General features: G+C 46.3%; 1 protein-coding gene across 2 annotated transcripts in view; it reads right to left on the reverse strand.

The window, feature by feature from the left end:
* Window positions 1-21,267, reverse strand: part of atp10a (ATPase phospholipid transporting 10A) — a 355,898-nt gene that overhangs the window by 71,617 nt on the left and 263,014 nt on the right. For both annotated transcript variants that reach the window (XM_072477214.1, XM_072477215.1), the window contains 4 exons: window positions 12,211-12,317; window positions 7,196-7,327; window positions 4,881-5,011; window positions 2,134-2,386 (listed from right to left, as the gene is read on the reverse strand). In XM_072477214.1, coding sequence (XP_072333315.1) covers window positions 2,134-2,386; window positions 4,881-5,011; window positions 7,196-7,327; window positions 12,211-12,317 — 623 coding nt within the window. The remainder of the gene's footprint in view (window positions 1-2,133; window positions 2,387-4,880; window positions 5,012-7,195; window positions 7,328-12,210; window positions 12,318-21,267) is intronic.

Below are 21,267 nucleotides of genomic sequence, written 5' to 3' on the forward strand. Positions count from 1 at the left end.
TTTAAAAACAGCCTTAGCAGGGCAGCACAGTGGCCCAGTGTTTAGTACTGCTGCCTACGGCACTGAGGACCTGGGTTCGATCCCAGGTCACTGTCTGTGTGGAGTTGCACTTTCTCCCTGTGTCTGCGTGGGTTTCAGCCCCACAACCCAAAGATGTGCAGAGTACGTGGATTGGCCACACTAAATTGCCCCTTAATTGGGAAAAAAATAATTGGGTACTCTAAATTTAAAGAAACAAACAGCCGTAGCACCCTCAAAGATGCGCATAGGAGAAGCTCTGTAGCTTTGTCTCCTGGGAACGAATTGTTCCAGGATTACTTTCCTCATTCCATTATGGATCTTGCACCCCTGTCACAGATAGGTTTAGGGAGGTTGGATAGAGTCTCGGTTTATCAAGTAATTTCTCATAGCTTATCCCTCTATCACAGGACGGCAGTTTAATTTGCTCTTCTTCACAGTATGATCGGAGGCCGAGTGGGCGCATTATGCCACGACAACCAGAGTGCAGTAATCTGATCAGCGCACCACCATGCAGCTTCAAACTGATCGCCTGCACAAAGGAATGCAGTTGCACATTGACATAGACATAGAATGGAGTAAAAATCGCCCCAAACTTAAAACAAAATTTACATTCAAAATATGCACATTCCCTTCTTACACATGTTGCAGTCAGATATATATTCTCTGTGTAGGAAGTGGATGTCGGGTCCAGAATGGAAAAGATTACAGGACTGCAGGGAACATCCGATTTTTAAAGTTATAACCAGCTAGTCCTGAATTTTCTCTATAAAGTTTACTCAATAAGAATTGATATTGTCGGATTGTTAGTAACTCGGAGCTGCTCGCTCAAAAGGTTAAAGGTAAATTGAAGTCCAACAGGAACCCCACTTTTCACCACTTCTCACCCTGTCTATTTTGCAGTGGCTTCTGTGCTAGATGGACATTCACTGCCGCTCTGTTAATCTTCCACTTGTATAACTTCCTTCTTTCACTGATGGTGGGGGAAAATTATCAGGTAATTCGATTTCCGAGTAATACCTCTTACAAGTTGTTTCAATGAGGTGATGAAGGTGCCCACAACGGGTTCTACAACATGGCGGCCGATGACAAAATATAGTCGATCCGTTTAAGCCAGGGGTTGAGCAGTCACGACTTCCTAAAGATGTGCAGGTTAGGTGGATTGGCAATGATCATTGCCCGGGGTTTCAGGGATAGAGCAGGGGAGTGGGCCTCGGTAGAGTGCTCTGTCGGAGGGTCGGTGCAGACTCGATGGGCTGAATGACCTCCTTCTGCAGCAGTCTAGGGATTCTATGTCTATGTCAATGTGCAGAATGCACTGACGTACGGAAAAATAAACTCATCAAAACAAATCTGAATGGAGACAAATTGGACAAATGAATTTTTTTCCATGTGGGTTTAGCACAGTAGTGGACAACCTGTGGCCCATCAGGGTTCCAAGTGCGGCTCATGAGGCATTGTGTTGGCTGTTGCCCACGTGCAGAGTCACGTCCCTGGAGCTTTCTTCCTACCCGTACAACTGAAGTGATTCACATGTAAAGCAAGTGGAGTGAGATGCACGCGGATTGCTCACACTGGCTGTGAGATCCGCGTGTTCCTTCTGTGTCCAAACAAAGAGTAAATAATTATTTTATTTTTACCATTTAAAGTTGATGGTAGTTCGATCAATATATGAATGGTTAAGTATTTTCTATAACTCGTTATGAAATATTAGCGTATATTAAATGCATTTAATCTTATTCAAGGGTCATGGTTAGTGAACAAGCCAGATTTGAATCTTGCGGCCCACTGAGATGAAAGAGGGTCACACTCATGCAGCCCACTCACTAGCCGAGGTTGCCCATCAGTAGTTTAACACCATACAGAGGTGCACATCAACAGAGGGCATACCTGGCGTTAGCAATATTTATTCCCCTACACCCCTGCCACCTCTCATTCATTTGTATGTAACCCCATTGTTGTCCCGCACTGACATCAGCCCATTCAGAACAGCTCAGGGATCACAGCCTCCCTGACTTGCATATGTCTGCGGGTTCTGGGGTTACACATGGTGTCAGAGGGGTTCGCCATAGAGGTTTCACTTTGCTAAAGCAGGTATCAGCAAACCTGACTTACCATTAGCATCATGTGAGTACTCAACCCCGGCCACTGTGCATCTTCTGAACACCATTTTATTTTCTGTCAGTGTTCCAGTTTTATCAGAGAAAATGTACTGTATTTGCCCCAGATCTTCTGTGATGTTTAATGCTCGGCACTGCAGCCGGGAATCTGTCTCTTCATCATACAGGTCAGTGTCTTGATGGATGAAAAATACTTGGCAAATTTTAATGATCTCAATGGAAACGTAGAGTGAGATCGGAATCAACACCTGCATTAAAAATAAATAGCATTATAACAGTGACCATGTTCCCGCCACAAAGCAATCCCACCGCCAGAATATCAGAAACCCACGTTCTTCCCACCTCAGCTGCGTTGCTGCATGCGGCTGACCGAAGGTTAATGAAAGACACCCTTAAAGTTCAATCAGAGTGTATAGATCAACTTTAAGAAAACTTTCATTTGGATAGCACCTATCAGGACCACAAAGCACTTTACAGCCAATGAAGTACTTTTCGAAAGGTGATCACTGTTGCAATGCAGGAAACACGGCAGATATTTATTTGTACACATTAAACAGCATTGTCATAATGACCACGTACTCTGTTTTTTGCGATGCGGATTGATAAATATTGGCCAATGCACCGTTGGAATAACGTCCGCGTTCTCCTTCCATCTTTTATATCTGCTTAACATCTCATCAGATAGACGGCACCTGCAACAGTGTAGCACTCCCTCAATGCTGGAGTGTCTGCCTAGATTATTATCTTTGGAGTGGCATCGGTATATCTCACTGATTCACAAGAATGTGCATGAAAACTCTTATTCCTCCGGCTTCAACTTGCGTGCTATTTCCATGGCTGATCTTTACTTTGATCAATTCCTCCAGCTAATCCCAAATGAGCATTTTAGTGAAGCAGCAGTTTAGTGCTGGAGCTGTGAATATTGGGTGGAGTTTTCCTATAATTTTGTCAGAGTGTCAGGCTTGGACTGACAACTGCCATGAATCTCACCAAGATGCACTGCCGAGCTTTCAGACCATATCTTCGGCCACTCAGGTTGGCACTGGGGCAGTGCCAGGGGGCAGTGTGACATTTTCCTCTCCAGGGGGCTATATTTACCTTGGTTTCGCCAGCGGGTTCAGCTCGATTGATTCTCTTTCTTATAGAGCTGTTGTAAACTCGCCAATGTGACTGAATATTTAGTTGGGCGGGTGGCGGAGGGGAAATCATGTGGCTGGCAAGCCCTTTAATAATATGTTAATGAATTAAAATACGTGGAAATGTGGTTCCTGCCCTTTGCGGGTGCGAAGCCCGTTAAATTACCGGCGAGGGGGCAATTGGGAAAATTGGGAAACAAGATCGTGCCGGTGAGAATCTTGTTTCCAGACTCTCGTGGGATTCGATGATGTTTGTGCTCGCGGCAAACACGAGCGTTAAATCACCATCCTCCCCACATTCCCTGAACGACAAAGGGTGGCAAAACTGTCAATGTTTTCACTCATGCCACCACCCGGTGACAGGGACGTGCATGTACGAGGAGAGGATTGGGCTTGCGTACAGTACCTTTCTCAGCCAGACAGACTGCTGACATTCCCTGTCGAGGCGCAAACCTGGGGTACCTCTACCTCAGGCGGTACTGGAAGCTGACAGCCCATGGAACCATATCCAGCAGGCCTCAGTCTGCAGGGGAGGACAGAAAACTGGTGGCGAATGACGTAAGCAGTGTTGATCAGATAAGAGCAAATTAAAATTAAAAGCAAAGTGCTACAGGTGGAGATCTGAAGCCGGAAAAGTCTGAAATCTGCAAGTTAAAACAATTGGGCTGTAGCAGCATTTTAACAGGGAGAAATGTATTCTCATTCACTGAAACACCTTGCTTTTCAATCTCAGTCATCACAATAAAGAATGCGGTTTGCTGATGACGAGAGACCTCCACCTCCCACCAAGTGCATAATAGAAACTAGCAGATCATTGAAAGTCCCTGAATTTGGGTAAAATATTTATATTGTAAAGATATTATCTACACAAAGACAAATGCAATACAATATAATATAGGGCAGAATCTTCTGCCCACTCGCTGGCGGGCTTTTACGTGGATGGGGGTGAAATTGCAGGAACAGGACTCCCTCTGGGTTCCTGTTCTCCCCGACAAAGCAGCCATTTGACGGGGGTGCAAGGCCTCGGATAGGCAGGCCGCCCTTTCCCCAGTTGTGGTTGCCTGCCCAGCCTCCATCCCTCCGGAACTCCCTCCACGACTGCCAATCCGATTGGCCGGCTTCATCCGAGCCTGAAACGGGGGCACTCGGGGGTCGGCAGGGATTCGGATGGTGGGAAATGAGACGCCGACATCTGAAAAGTCCAGGCCATAAATTAGAACAACTTGCATTATTAAGCCCCTTTAATGTAGAAAAACGTCCCAAAGTGTTTCTCAGGTGCGTTGCCTGGCTCAATTTGTCACTATGCCACGTAAGGCGATATCAAGATGGATGAGTAAAACCTTGTTTAAAGAGGTAGGTAATATGTTCAAGGTTATAAATTCCAGCGTTTAGGAAGCGGACGGCTAAAGTCAAGGTCACCAAGACTGGAGTGAAAGTAATTGGGGAAGTGGCAATTCCTTTTTGGGATCAGAAGCTTCATTCCACAGGGATCACTGGCTTCTGAAATAAGACATCAGCATTAGAATTCTGTTGCCCGATTAGGAAGAATAATGTCCTATTTTATAAAGGAAACTGTTGTGCAATTAAAATGATTCAGCTATGTTACCTGCAGGACAATTATCATCGTAAAGAACAAATATAATCCAGATAAAGCAGGAGATAAGGAGGTGCCATCACTGCTGAGAACGTCAAACGCCGGTCGCTCATCACCGTACTGAGCTACCCAGAGTCCGTGGCCTACGTGTTGCAACAGAAAAAAAAAATGATGTTAAGAAACACGGCTAACAAAATCAAGGTAAAACAGCACATTTCCCAACTAGCTACTGCGGAATATTAAGTCTGCTCATATCTGTCACTAAGATTTGTTTGAAGTCAGCTTTTTCCCCCAAAAAAATTATTAATTCTTGAGGTGATGGATATCAGTAGCAAGGCTGGCATTTATTGTCCATCTTCAACTCTCCTTGAAAAGGTGACGGTGGGTTTTCTTCTTGAACGGTTGAAGCTCCCACAACAGTATTATTCAGACAGTTCTGCAATTCTTGACCCAGTGATGATAGAGAAATGGCAATGCAATGTCCAAGGCAGGATGGTGTGTGGCTTGAAGAGGCACCTCACAGTGCTGATGCTACCATGTTCCTGTTGCTCTTGAACTTTCTAGGTGATGAAAGTCACTAGTTTAAAAAGTGCTTTTGAAGAAACATTAGCGAGGCACCAGTTCATCCTGAAGGAGGCACACCCTGCAGCCACAGCGATGTTCTGTAGCTTTGCGGTGTATAAATTCACCTGATCTTGAAACCGAAGTGAAGGCCAATATCTTGACGGACATTTTCTTTTTAAAGATTTACTCTAGGTCATCAAATTTCCAATTAACTCCGACCAGAATTATTTTAATTTTAAAAATGTCCCAAACGTTGGACTGCAAATTTTTCAGTAGCATGTTTTTGAAGGAATTTCTTTGAGTGAAAGCGATTAATCTCCCATCAGCAACTTCCCTGTCCTCAGGGCTCAACTTACTAACCGGAGACAATTCAGCTGGCCAACAGAGCGCCGCTCCACTGGCCAATTGGGAGCCGGCCGCTCTACTGGCCAATAGGGAGCCGGCCCACTGACCAATCGGGAGCCTCCCCACTGGCCAATCGGGAGCCCCTGAAGTGGACCAGTTCCAATTTCCTTTGAAAACTGGGCCTGTTAATCACTGAGCTTTCTTCCTGGGAACTGTCCATTCTGTTCGTTCGTTTCCTGACACTGAAATAAAAGCAAAAATGCTGCAGACGCTGAAGAGCTGAAATAAAAACAAAGTGATGGGAACGCCCAGCAAGTCTGGCAGCATCTGTGGAGAGAGAAACAAGAGTTAACGTTTCAAGTCCAATATGACTCTTCTTTGGAACAGTTGTGTAGAAGGATCATATTGGACTCAGAACATTAACTCTGCTCCTCTTGCCATAGATGCTGCCGGACCTGTTCCCAGCACTTTCTGCTTTCCTGACACTGCTCCGCCAAACTCTTCCTTCACTTGCAAAAGCCAGTTTCAAACTCTTCACTTAATCTGCTTCCCATTTGCTATTCCTTCAGACTGTCTGAATCCTTTCTCCGAGACAGATGTTGCGACGGATTTATTTTCATCCTTGCATTGTGGACTTGATTGCAGTTCCACACAGGCCATCAGGAGCTCCTCATTCTCGTTTAGTTCCCCTCGTACAGGAAACACTGGGCCAAAATTAAGCTTCACAGCAAAGCTTCCAATTCCAGCATCCCGAACCACTTCGATGCCTTTGATCATTTGCAATAGACATTCTCCGAAGCGAGGCGGCAATGAGATCACAATCCAAACAATCTTTAGGAATTGCTCTTAGCAATTGAGTGGAGGGAACCTTAGCCAGAAATGGACTGAGAGGGAAGCGAATGAGAAAGGGAGACTCAAGCAAGCACAGAAAGTGAGAAGGAAACCGGATAGGATAGAAGAGAAGCTAGAGCCGGAGAGATGTACAATATCCAAAGATTGGAGAAGGGCAAGAGGCCAGAGATTGACCAGAGGCATGATTAAGAAGTGTCCACTGCAAAGCTCTCAATGAGGAAGATGAAGGAGGCAGGAGGAGGAGCCAGGGCAGTGGTGCATACCACGCAGACAAGGGGTTTCAGAAGCAAACAGCACTTTATGTACAATGATTCTGAGTGTATGTGGTCTTTTTTCTTCTCCTATCAGGCATATATGTAAGTGTTTCAGCAGCATCCTTAAGGAAAGGCTACCCAGCTTGGTCCGCTTGATCAAACTCAAACATGGCAGAACAGTCAAAATGGAGTGTCCCCCCCCACCCTTAGTGGTTTATCAGCGCTATTTAGCTATGGATCTGTTGGGCCCACTCTTGATTCCAAGAGATTTGACTAATTTGGCCTAAACTGATACAACATATCACAACTTACCAATGGCTGAGAAAAGGCACATCACAAAAAGTATGATCACACACCAGAAGACATCTACATTCATCTGCCTCTCCAGCTTGCTACGTTTGTAGCGTGGTCCGTTGTTGTTTAACATAGCTTTAGTCTCATGACCTAAAAAAGATTAGAGAAAGATAGCTGAGGACCAAGGACACTGGACTAGCATTAGGCTCTTGCTGGAAAGCTCTTGTAATGGGTGTTTGGACTGCTGGCAAGTCCATTCCAGAATTGTACAAATGTTGTCACTCGCATGCACCTAAAATTATTTAAATATTTATCAAGATGGAAACAGAAGCCTTTCAAGGCCTGACGTCTCAGAATTAAAATTTCATCCATAAATGTCATTGTAGTTATCCATCTCAATCACTCACAGTAGATATGAATTATTACAGGATTTACAGAATATATACCATGCATCGATTTCATGCCAAGTTACCTGGCTTATGCCAATCTTCTTTGGCACAAAGACTGATACTTTCACAGCCTTCTATGCCACCCAGTGTTTTCTCCTCCTTCTTTACAATATTGAAGTTCTGACTCTCAGAATCATAGAATCAACAGTGCAGAAGGAGGCCACCCGGCCCATCAAGTTTGCACCAGCCCCCGGAAAGATCATCCTACCCAAGCTCACACCTCCTTCAACCCTGTACCCCCACCCAACCTTTTTTGGACACCGAAGAGCAATTTAGCATGGCCAATCCACCTAACGTGCACATCTTTGGACTGTGGGAGGAAACCGGGGCACCCGGAGGAAGCCCACGCAGATATGGGGAGAACGTGCAGACTCCGCACAGACAGTGACCCAAGCTGGGAATCGAACCTGGGACTATGGAGCTGTGAAGCAACTGGGCTAACCACTGTGCTACCATGCCGCCTGCAAGTGGAGCTCCTGGGGCCTCAGAGGGGGAGCACCACCACCTATCCACCTCCACCCCCCTCCTCTTGGTTTAAAAAAAATAAATTTAGTGTACCCAATTATTTTATTTCCAATTAAGGGGTAATTTAGCTTGGCCAACCTGCACGTCGCTGGGTTGTGGGGGTGAAACCCATGCAGACATGGTGTCATGTGAGAGTGCCTTTAAGAATTGGATGTTTAAGAAATGTACCTTTAAAAAATGAAGCTGATCATATTACTGAAGTGATGTCACGGGGGGGGGGGGGGGGGGGGGGGAGCTGAGCTCACTTCTGCTTTTGGAAGTTTTAGTTTGAAGAAAGCTTGGGTGTGGCTGTGAGCTGCACTGCTGGTGATCTCTGCCATGAAGGACTATCTCTTAATCATTTGGTGGAATCGGACTTGTAAAAAGGTCTCAGTATTGAATATAAATCTAAAGTGCTTCTGTTTGAACGATTTGTTAAGTCTTTTGGATGTGTAAAGGAACAGTTTTCAGGATTGGGTAGTGTCGTATTATTTTCGGGGTTATCTTTGAAGTAAGGGGTGTTAAGAGATCCAATGTTTATTTAAAAGGTTAATTTGAGTTCATGGAATAAACATTGTTTTGTTTTAAAAACCACGTGTCTATAATTGTAATACTACACCTGGGGAACAAGCCGTGTGCTTCAAAAGCAACAATCCATTAAAGGGGGGGGGGTGGGGGGGAGGGTTGTTTGAACTCCATGATACATTTTGGGGTTCTGAAAACACCTCTCCCATAACAATGGGGAGAATGTGCAAACTCCACACGGGCAGTGACCCAGGGGCGGGATTCAAACCCGGGTCCTCAGCGCCGCAGTCCCACTGCTAACCACTGCGCCACATGCCCCCGCCCCCCCCCCCACTTCTCTTCGTTGACATTTCCATTAATTGTACAACCAGTGTTTCTCATTGGCAGCTGACCATTTCTTCATTTACTTCATCTCCTCAGCCACTCTTTAATATCAGCGTCCTTTTGTGCCATGACACTGTCTTTACACGTAGGTTGTTAATTTCAAAACAACATTTTTTTGGGGGTTCTGCTGTGGCATCAAAGTAGAGAAGTCTTGTTAGTGTCCTCACGGCACCGTGGCACAGTGGTTAGCGCTGCTACCTCACGACACCAGGGACCTGGGTTCGATTCCGGCCTCGGGTGGCGGTCTGTGTGAAGTTCGTCTGCGTGGGTTTACTCCGGGTGCTCCGGTTTCCTCCCACTGTCCAAAAGATGTGCAGGTTAGGTGGATTGGCAGTGATCAATGCACTGGGTTGCGGAGATAGGGTGAGGGAACAGACCTCGATTGCATGATCTTTCAGAGGGCCGGTGCAGATTTGATGGGCAGAATGGCCTCCTTCTGCACTGCAAGGATTCTCACTGATGCAATAAAGATGCAAATTTCAGCACAAATATTTTGTGGGTCACTGCTACTACATTAAAAAGAAATGGAGAAGTGAGGCCCAAATACAGATTCCCTGGAGAATGCCACTTATCACACCCCAGTGAGATAATAAATCCTTCACTGCCACTCAGTCTCCTACCTCACAACTAATTACCAGCCTACATAGTTACCTCAAACAACATGTGTTCACACTTTTGCTACCACTCAGAGATTGATCAAAGAGACTCGCCTAGCAACCATGCTAATGATCTCCAGTATTTAAATTAAGCAGCTTTTATGCTGCCACTGTTCTGCCAAAGCCTCATGCATTTGAGCGTAGACTCAAATGCGCAAAAACGAGTTTATTTCTAACCCTTGAATTCAGCCTGTAACAGGTAGGGGCAGTAAGTCTCCCCATCAGCAACTTAGTGGCACTTGGTGCAAAGCTTGCTGGAAGGGCAAGAGTTGCAAATGCAAAAAGCCCCCTGGTTACCTGATGTGTCACCATCCGCATTTTAATGATTGAAGGGCGCTTATCGAGCAGTCAGCTGCTCTTCCTGCTCATTTGAGAATAACCGTTTTGCATGTTGAAGTGAGCAGCAGCACTCTTGAGCAGAGTGCAGCCTCACCTCTTGCAAATCTGGACTGGTACAAAAAATGTGGTTCTCTTCTAGCTGCTAGCAACATACAACCACCGGCACGTCACTTGGTATCAGACCAAAGGGGCACGATTCAGCCATAAATAGAAATAGAAAAGGGCGGAATAGAAAATAGAAAATCTCGGCTGATGACCTCACACAAAGAAGAAACATAAGACCAAGCAGCACCTTATAGTTTTACTCAGGAAGTAACGCCAAAATATGATGGTCCTTTGCCTTCCGAGGTCTGAATTCAGAATAAACACAAGTTTAAGGACATCTAATTTTAAGCTTGAAAGCAGCAAGCTCTGCTAACTTATCAAAACCATGATCGTGGCATGAAATGCAGCAATAGGGTTAAAGCACATAGATGTCTGGAAATGGGAAATGCACATTGCACATGTACAACCATGTTTGGGACAATTGCGAAACTGCGCCAGTTAGGTGGGGTTACGGGGATGAGGTGGGGAGTGGCGCCTAGGCTGAGTGCTCTTTCGGAGTGTTGATGCAGAATTGATGGGCCGAATAGCCTCCTTCTGCGCTGCAGGAATTCTATGGATTTACTACCAGCAAACTATAACAATCTTTCAATAGTCTACCCTGTGAAGAAACTGGGGGAAGTGGGGGATACGAGGGAGAAAGTGAAAGAGAGAGAGAGAGAGAGAGAGAGGGAAACAAAAAGGAGAGAAGGAACAAAAGAAAAAAAATAAAGGAAAATTAAAGAAGAAAAGAGATATGGGCCAGATCCTCTGGTACCAGGAACAGCAAAGCATTGAACTCATTTTGCTGGTACCCGTTGGGACCCTGAGGTAATCCTGATGTGCACACGTACACTCGAACTGCCAGGAAGTTTAAATTTCCAATACGCAGATCTCTTCCTGAGTATCTGCTATGCTGAGTCAGTGGCTTGGCTAGATATGGGCACTTGCCCCAGAATTGTTACACTGCTTTATCTCTGGTGTAACTCGGTGATTAACAGCACAACCCAACCCACAACCACAACCTGCCCCACTCACACGCCAATCCTGCTGCCCACCCCTACCTGACCCGACTACTCAACCCCCACAACCTCAAGTAGCATCCTCAAGCCCAAACACTTCTACAACCAAACTACCCTAACCTGACTCCACCCCCTTCCCCACACTACCGTGCCATTGTGCGTGGCAGAAATGAAACCAGATTAAGTCCCATTGACGAATGTGATATAAAATAGTTACTTTAGAGATATTAGTTAATGCAATGTAGAGATAGGCCAGTCTAATCCTGGTGAGCTCACAAAGGATTTCAGACCGCATGGCGAAGCAAAGGAAGAGGTGTGTCCACCAAAGGAGGAGAAAAGGATGCTGGGTAATAGGGGCCAGAGGAAGGGATTGGAAGTGAGCCAATTAGAGTGTATGGATAGGTCAGGAGGGGTATAGGATGACCTATGGGAATCGTGTATGTGAAACTTGATGCCATTTGAATGTATCAGTAGAGACTTCTTTGTTCTACAGACTCACTTGATTCCAGAGGTGTACGAAGCAAGATGTGCTTTGTACCGCTGTGAACTGAGTCAGGCTTGCAAGTCAAATAAAATAACTAATGCTGTACCTGCAAATCCATCTCGACTTTTATTGAGGCCAGACTGACGGGTAAAGAAATTTGGGATTTATCACCATAAGTCAGGAGACCAGAGGATATTATACTGACTAATGCCTTAAAAGAAATGGAGATACAGACTCTCAGGGTAGCTGCAAGTACATTAACAGCAAATGATGTGCTTGAATGAGGGTGGATCACAAAATGAGAAACATCCTGGCTCTTAAACAGAATATGCTTGTGAATACACACTTGCATGCACGCACGCACACAAACCCACACACACACCTGTACACGCATGCACACATTTTCAGACATCTATGTACACACCGTACATGCGCACAAACCCGCACATGCGCACAAACCCACACACGTGCACAAACCCACACACGCGCACAAACCCGTGCATAAACCCGCACACGCGCACAAACCCGCACACGCGCACAAACCCGTGCATAAACCCACACACGCGCACAAACCTTTACACACAAGTACCTGCATAGATTACGATCCCCACGACTTCTTCTGTATTTCTGATTGTACAGCCTCGAAGTAAGAGGTTGTCTTTAGAAAGTCCAGCTCTCTTTTCATTTTTATATACTCTGTAACAAGAGAAAATTTAATTTAGCCAAAGCTTTTCTCTTACACAAGCTCTTCCAGTCCTATTGAATACACCTTTAAGTGGTCCTGTAATTCGTATCAGCTTCTGCTACATTACATGGAGGAACTTAAGGGCACTACAATTATGCCGCGTGACTGCATAAGCACAAGTTTAAAATTTAGTGTCACCTATGTATTTGAATCTACCTTTAAAACCCAATTGAGAATATATTTATGGCTAAGGAACTGTGGAGAGGTCCACAAAAAGCAACAACATCAGTTATATTGGCACCTTTAATATAGTACAACTTTCCTCCACACATCACAGGGCTTTATCAAACATTCAGCATAAGGAGACCTAAAACTCAGACAAAAGAGGTGGATTTTAAGGGTTGTCTAAAGCAGACAGGCAGCGACAAGATTAGGGGGAGAATTCCAGACCCAAGGACTTTGGTAGTGGAACGCTTGGCCGCTAATGATGCAGCGATTAAAATTGGGGATGAGCGAAAGAACAGAATTGGAGGAGCGCAGATATGCTGGAGGTTTGTGGACTTGAAGGAGAGGTTACTGAAATAGGGATGGAGCAAGACATTGGGGGATTAGGAAGAGAATTTTGAAATTGAAGCATTGCCAAAAGAGGAGCAATGTAGGTCAAGGGTGACTGGAACCTGGGGTGCGGGAGGGGCGGGGGGAAGAGAGAGAGAGAGAGAGAGAGAGAGAGAGGGAGAGAGAGAGGGAGAGACAGAGGGAGAGAGGGAGAGAGGGAGAGAGAGGGAGAGAGGGAGAGAGGGAGAGAGAGGGGGGGAGGGAGAGAGAGAGAGAGAGAGAGGGAGAGAGAGAGAGAGAGAGGGAGAGAGAGAGAGAGAGAGGGAGGGAGGGAGGGAGGGAGAGAGACAGAGTGTGCGGGAGAGAGAGAGGAAGGAATATTCTTCTCATGTCAAGGGCCCGAATGGCAGAAGCGAATGTCCGTGGCACCTCTAGCTGCAGGCAGAGCAACTGGCCAAGTGCAATCGTGTGGCGGCCAGTCAATTAAATATGTAGAGGCATGGTCCATGTCAGTCATGTGATGGAGACGGGCAGGGCCTCGCCAGGCCCGCCGTTACCTCACAGGGTCAAATGTCTGTGTTCTTTCAAAAAATTTAAATGACAATAGGTTTTTAAATCTGCAAAATTGCTCTTGGGTTTTACATTACAATCATTAAATTATTGGGTTCGTTTTGGCTATTGTGTCTGGTCAAAGATATACAGCATCTGGTCTGCTAACTGGGGTAATTTAACACCCCTTTGACAGCATTTTTGAACAACTGGTACCCACTCATTCCCCGATCTTGCTGGATAACAAATACTTCACTGCACTGCTTTAGTCCCTTCCTGCCAACCTGGACAGGTTCACATTTTCCCAGATTATACTCCATCTGCCGAATTTTTGCTCACTCACTTAATCTGTCTGAATTCCTCTGCCATCTCATTTCCGTCCTCTTGAAAATTTACTCTCACCTGACTTTGTCACGCAAAAAAATCTAGCTAAGATTCATCAGTCAGTGATATAGTTTGCAAATAGTTGGAACCCCCAGCACGAATCGCTGTGGCACTCCAATGGCTTTTCAAATAAAACGTTTCCAATTAAGGGGCAATTTAGCGTGGCCAATCCACCTACTCTACACATCTTTGGGGTGTGGGGGTGAAACCCACGCAGACACGGGGAGAACGTGCAAACTCCACACGGACAGTGATCCAGGGCCGAGATCGAGCCCGGGTCTTCAGCGCCGTGAGGCAGCAGTGCTAACTACTGCGCCGCTGTGCCACCCCTGTTGCACTCCAATAGTAATAGTTTACCAACCCAAAAATGACCCATTCTTCCCGATTCCTGACACCAGGAAGACTACCTCTTCTGCTCGTACACTGCTAACTTAATCGCAAAAGGTACTGGGCGGGATTCTCCCAGCCCTGGGCCGGGCCGTAGAATCCCTGCGAATGGGCCACGCCGCCCTGACGCTGGCACGCGATTATCCGCAGAGCGGAGAATCGGCGCCATTGGCACCGGCGTGGCTGATGCGGCGCTGGTTGCGGCCGGCCCGCCGATTCCCCGGCCCGAACAGCCGTAAGAAAGGAGCAGAGTCCTGCCATGTTGGGGGGGGTGGGGGCCTCCGATGTGGCCTGGCCCGTGATCGGGGCCCGCCGATCTCTGTGGCTGGGGGCCTCCTTTCCGACACGTCGGCCCATGTGGTCCTGCGCCATGTTGCGTCGGGGCAGGCGCGTTGAAGGAGGCCACTGCGCATGCGCGGGTTGGCACCGGCGCCGCTGCGCACGTCCTCGTTGGCACCGGCGCAACTGCGCAAGCGCGGATCCCGCACCGCAAACTGCTCCAGCGCCGTGCTGGCCCCCTGTAGGGGCCAGAATTAGACATGGAAGCGGCCCTTTCACGCCGTTGTAAAACGCGACGGCGTTTACACTCTGCCGTGGGATTGGAGGATCCCGCCCACTATTTATGGCACCATTCTGTTTTAATAAGCAAGCATCACATGCTAATATATTACAAATAGGTTCCTGCTGCTGATCATTGGGAAGGAAAACATGCCACCAACTGAATAACCACCTCCCATGCCACTGCTGTGAAGCTGACATTTTGCCTCCCGCTCAATTAAGCATCCCCCCCTCCTCACTGCCCAGAGATTCCGAACGTTTCACAAGATTCCACCCACAATGAGAGTTAGAAGTTGGACAGCTGAGCTTTGGGACACATTCAAATTTACAGGCAGTGGGGCAGGATGCGAGGCACGAGGTTAGCCAGGAGGCATCTATATAGTCGAGTCTCAGGATTTTGACCCAGCTACAGTGAAGGATTCCAACAGCCTCTGCTCCTTTAGTTCCAAGAGCGTCTAACAGGTCTATTCATAGAATCCTTACAGTGGAGGAATACAGTGAAGGAGGCCATTCGGCCCATTGAGGCTGCACCAACCTTCTGAAAGAGCACCCCGTCTAGGCCCAACCTCTCCAATCTCCATAACCCTAATTAACCTCTAAACACTGAAGGGGCAATTTTAAATTGACTCACTCTTCCAACTTCTCCCATCAGGCAGGAGATAAAAGGGTCTGAGAACACACATGAACAGACTCAAAAACAGCTTCTTCCCTGCTGTTACCAGACTCCTAAACGACCCTCTTATGGACTGAGCTCATTAACATTACACCCCTGTATGCGTCACCCGATGCCGGTGCTTATGTAGTTACATTGTATACCTTGTGTTGCCCTATTATGTATTTACTTTTCTGCCCTTTTCTTCCCATGTACTTAATGATCTGTTGAGCTGGTCGCAGAAAAATACTTTTCACTGTACCTCGGTACACGTGACAATCCAATCCAAACCTCTTCTGCACTCTGTCATGTGAGAGTACCTTCGAAAAATGGGTGTTTATAAAATAGCTGTAGTGAGAGTACCTTTAAGAAATAGGTGTTTATAAAATAGCTGCAGTGGATGTACCTTTAAGAAAGGGTGTTTATCAGTGATGTCAGAGAGTAGGTGGAGCTGCGCTGTCTGTCTGCTTTGACTTTCACTTTGGGCTGTCTGCTACAGGGTGTGTTTTAATTTCATTTTGAGAGCTGGATAGCTGCAGACAAAGCAAGCAGCAGTACAAGGATCTCTCTGCAATCTAAAGACTGTCTCCAGATCATTTGGGTGATTTCAAAGTGATAACTGCTCTCAGTAGAGAATTTAAATCTGATCTCTGTGTTAAAAAGGGTCTTTTGTCTTATGGATGTTGCAAGGAAAGATTAAGGGTTACTTATAGAATATTGTATCTGTGGGGATGATTGGTGTTGATAGTTGTTACTGTGGGTTTATAAAGTGTTAACTGGTTTCATAAATAAACATTGTGATTTAATTTAAAAGTACTTTTAACTCTCTGATGCACCACACCTGCAAAGTAGGCCCGTATGCTCCCCATAACCACAATCTATTAAACGTTGTGGGTCAGGTGAACTCCATGATACACTTTGGGGTTCTCTAAACCCTGGCCCATAACAACTCTCTTCAATGCATTCACATCCTTCCTATAGTGTGGCCCGCAGGACTATGCAACAATGTCCACAAAGGAAGCCTTCACCCCTATAAATGAGATTGAAACCATAAACTATAAATGGTTGAGCACACACACACGCACACACAGAAATAGCTTTGCAAAAACTAAAAAGGCTTCTGTAAAATCAACTTTTTTTATTCTAAAATGACTGATCTTAATCACTCTTGGAAGAAAATAGGAATGTCGCTGCATCGATATGGCCAATAAAAAGCAAATCAAACCCGCACAGGATACACTCTCCAATACAATTTTGCAAAACTTTGTTTTTATATTTTATTGAACAGTCTAATCATATGCAAATAGTGTTATAAAGTATAATGATCCTGGACAGAGTGTCTCTCTATGCAAACTGAAATGATTTCCTGATTGGGAAGTCATTCTGCTCGTCAACTGTATATCATCAAACTAATGGCGACACATGATATCAACACTGACTCGATGCCAGAAGGGTTCAGAAAGCTAATAGTTTTCGATAGAAAGGGTCCAAGCTTTACTTCAGTGTGTGGTTTGAGTGAAGCCTACATAGCAATGAGTAATAAACTGTAGCCATAATGACATTGGAGCTACATCTCTCACAGTTGGACAGATTTAGATATTTCAAATTTCATGCCTAGCATGCAGATTCGGACAAGATAAAAAATGTTCATTCATCTGTGGGATGTGGGCATTCCTGGCAAGGCCAGTATTTATTGCCCAGCGCTGCTCCTGGCCGAGCCCTAAGGGATGTAGCTGCTAGACTGGGTCTGCGGCCGGTGGTGAGGCAACTAACAAGAGGGAAAAAACCTACTTGCCCAATCCACCCGTCTCAGACACATCTGTCCATGGCAGTATTTGAGAATGACCACCGCACAGTCCTTTTGGAGAGAAAGCCTTCACATTGAGGACATTCTCCACTGTGTTGTGTGCCACTAACACCATGCAATGCGGAACAGGTTTTGAACAGATCTAGCAACTGAAAACTGGGCATCCAAGGGGAGCTGTGGCCCACCTGCAGCGGCACAACTGTACTCAACCACAATCTGTAACCTCATGGTCCGGCATATCCCCTGCTCTGCCATTACCACCAACCCGAGTTCCAAGAAGAGTGCGGCAGAGCATGCCAGGAGCAGCAATAGGCATATCTAAAAATGACTTGGTGAAGCTACAACTCAGGACCACTTGTATGCCACACAGCATAAGCGGCAAGTGATAGACGGAGACAATCCGTGGGATACGGATACCCCACAACCAACAAATCAGATACAAGCTCTTCAGTCCTGCCACACCCAGTCGTCACAATGGTGGACGATTAAACAACAAATTGGAAGAGGCTCCACAAATATCTCCACCCTCAAGACAAGGCTTAAGCATTTGCAACCATCTACAATCAGAAGTGCCAGTGGATGATCCACCTTGGCTTCCTCTGGACGTCCCGAGCATTTCAGAAGCCAGTCTTCAGTTAATTCGATTCACTCCATATATTAAGAAACAGCTGAAGGCACGGGATACTGCAAATGCTATGGGCCGTGAAAACATTCCGGCTTATTCTCCTGAATGAGCCATGCACAGGTCAAGTTGCTCCAGTACAGCTTTAACACTGACATCTAGTCAGCGATGTGGAAAATTGCCCAGGCATGTCCAGTCTACAAAAGCGGGATGAATCCAAACCAGCCAATTACCTCCCTATCAATCTATTCCGGATCATTGGTAGAGCGATGGAATGGGCCGATGATAGTGCTACTTACTCAGCAACAACCAGCTCAGTGGTGCTCAGTTTGGGCTCCGTCAGGGCCGCTCAGCTCCTGACCTCATTGCAGCCTTGATCTAAACATGAACAAAAGAGCTGCCGGGGGAGGTAATGGAAGCAGATATGATAGTGACTTTTAAAGTGCATCTTAACAAATACATGAACAGGATGGGAACAGAGGGATATGGGTCTGGATTCTCCGCCATCGGGATGCTCCGTTTTGCCGGCAGCCTGGGGGTTTCCCGATGGCATGGGGCTGCCCCACAATGGGAAACCTCATTGACCGGCCGGTGTAACGGAGCACCCTGCCGGCGTGCTGAACCAGAAATCTGGCACGGCGGGACGGGGAATCCAGCCCAAGGTCCCTGGAAGGGTAGGGGTTTTAGTTCAGATGGGTAGCATGGTCGGTGCAGGCTTGGAGGGCCGAAGGGCCTGTTCCTGTGCTGTAATTTCCTTTGTTCTTTTGTTCCTAATCAGACTCAGCTCTCCTATCTGATCAGAGCGTTGTGACCCTGACTGGAAGGTGGAACATGTGCGATGTCAGATTGGGGAGGCAGTGATTCCCCAACCTGAAGAATAACTTATCCATGCATAGGAACATAGAAAATAGGTGCAGAAGACCATTCAGCCCTTCCAGCCTGCTCAGTCATTCATTACGATCATCCAACTTAGTAACCTTTGCCCGCTTTCACCTGATACCCTTTTGCCCTAAGAGTTATACTCCTTCTTGAAAACATGATGGTTTGGCCTCAACTACTTTCTGTGGGTGAAGAAATTTCTCTGCATCTCAGTCATAAATGGTTTACCCTGTATCCTTAAGACTGTGGGTCCTGATTCAGGATTCCCCCGCCATCGGGAACATCCTACGTGCATCTACCCTGTCTAGTCCTGTTAGAATTTTATAGGTTGCTATGAGATTCCCTCCTGATTTTTCTAATCTCCAGCGAATATAATCCTGACCGATTCAATCTCTCCTCATACGTCAGCCCCGGCATCCCAGGAATCAGTCCAGTAAACCTTTGCTGCACTCCCTCCACAGCAAGAACATCCTTCCTTAGATAAGGGGAACAAAACTGCACACAATATTCCAGGGTGAGGTCTCACCTCGGCCCTGTATAATTGCAGCAAGATATCCTTGCTCCTGTTATTGAATCCTCTCGCTACGAAGGCCAACATATTACTTGCGTTCTTTTTTTTTTTTTAATTTAAGAGTACCCAATTCTTTTTTTTTTTTTCCCAATTAAGGAGTCATTTTTTAGCGTGGCCAATCCACCTAACCTGCACATATATTTGGGTTGTGGGGGCGAAACCCATGCAGACACGGGGAGAATGTGCAAACTCCACACGGACAGTGACCCAGGGCCGGGATTCGAACCCGGGACCTCAATGCTGCAGTCTCAGTGCTAACCACTGCGGCACCGAGCTGCCCCCTAGTTGCCATCTGCTGCATTTGCATGCTTTACCTTCAGCAATTGGTGGATGAGGACTTGTTGCACATTTTCCGCCCCCCTCCCGTCAATCTATAGCCACTCAGATTATAAATTGCCTTCCTGTTGTCTGCATGAGAAAGGATTATTCGAATGAGCCGCCAGAAAATGCTGTGCAGCTGTGAGGAAAAGGAGCAAGTCGACGGGAGCAATAGGAAACTCAATGCAAATACGATCGGTCCTAGAAAAACCTCAAGGGAATAATAACAAACACTTTCTGACTCCTTTCTGCCTCAGCTGGTGAAGTTGCCAAGCTCATTCACATCAGGTTTTTAGCCCATCTCTGTGGGTTCAACAGTGTGCAGTTTGCCACAGGTTTAGTCGCCAACAAATAATGGAGCAAATCAGATAAAGCACTCCACAGGTGAAAAAACATTGCTGAGGTGAAGGAAGCCAACCATGTATTTACAGTAAGCTGCTTCAGTCAGGCATTTATTTGCAGTGGCGAATTACAGACATATTTTAGTGTTTTAACGTAACACCACGCCCAGAGTTCCTAAACATCATAGTGCAATATTTCTCTCTCGGTTAAAAAGCTGACCGTCAGAAAAATGAAACTCCTTTCGTGAAAAATACATAAATCTTTATATTGAATGGGGAATGATTAATCATTTTGTTGGACTGCAATGCTGCAACTCTCGGCTGGTTAACAGAATTATGTAATTTAGACAGGACGTGCAGCTAGGTTTTCATAATCACTGAACTAAACTCAAAACAGCAGAAAGGAAAAATGGACAGAAGTCCAAGAAATAAGCCCAGTGAATATTCCGCAACCTAGGAATTTTTAACGAGCAAAGTCCTGAAGTAACGTAATCGTTCAGTAGAAAAATGTTAACCCTTTTTTGCTTGGAATGGATCATTTGGTTTTTTTCTGTTTTAGCGCCAAGGTTTTCTAAATGATGTGCGGCAAAGATTGACACACTTCCTCGGACCGCCACTAAAAATGGCGCACTTTTACGGGGCCCCTGTCTGAACTCGAACGCGTCACTGTCGCTTCCACTGGTGGAACTCAAGTGGGCAGGTAAAAATCAGCGTGGCAGCGTTGGCTGCTGCGATGCCACAGCCTTCCCGCTGATTGGAATTTTAACCTGTTCTTTTCGGCAGGCGAGCTCAGAACCTGACAGGAGGCAGCCGTGCAGGGCAGCGGGCAAAACTGCAATTTCAACACAAGGCCGGGATGGTGTTATGGCTTCTGGCTCCCATAGGTTAGGAGTGATCGGACTGGAGGCTGAAAATGATGGAGCATCATCTGAGTGTACCTTCTGCTGCATACCCTTCTGGGTGGCAGACTGATCACTCGGCACGCGACTGTGGTGCGACAGTGAATGTGGCACCCCGGAATCGCTGTTCAGTGCAAAGCAGGTCATGCTGTAAATTCAACAGGACATGGGCCTTGTTTTCCACCCTCCTCTATCCAGATTTCCCGATCCCAAAGCAGTCCCTCCTCAGCCCACCCCCCTCAGAGTTAACGTCCGGTCCAATCTGTTAGCCAATCAGACAATGAATGATGGACTCTTTAGCGCCTGGAAGGCGACGTAGAAACCTCTTAAAATGTACGAAACACTGTCTGAGCTACAATGAGAGCCTGTCACATTCCCTTTCGGTGTTTGTGCGTGAAATTCCAGAGCTGTTACCGACCAAGCATAGTGGTTAACACAG

This window comes from Scyliorhinus torazame, chromosome 15, assembly GCF_047496885.1.
Source record: "Scyliorhinus torazame isolate Kashiwa2021f chromosome 15, sScyTor2.1, whole genome shotgun sequence".
In the NCBI taxonomy this organism is placed as follows: domain Eukaryota; kingdom Metazoa; phylum Chordata; class Chondrichthyes; order Carcharhiniformes; family Scyliorhinidae; genus Scyliorhinus; species Scyliorhinus torazame.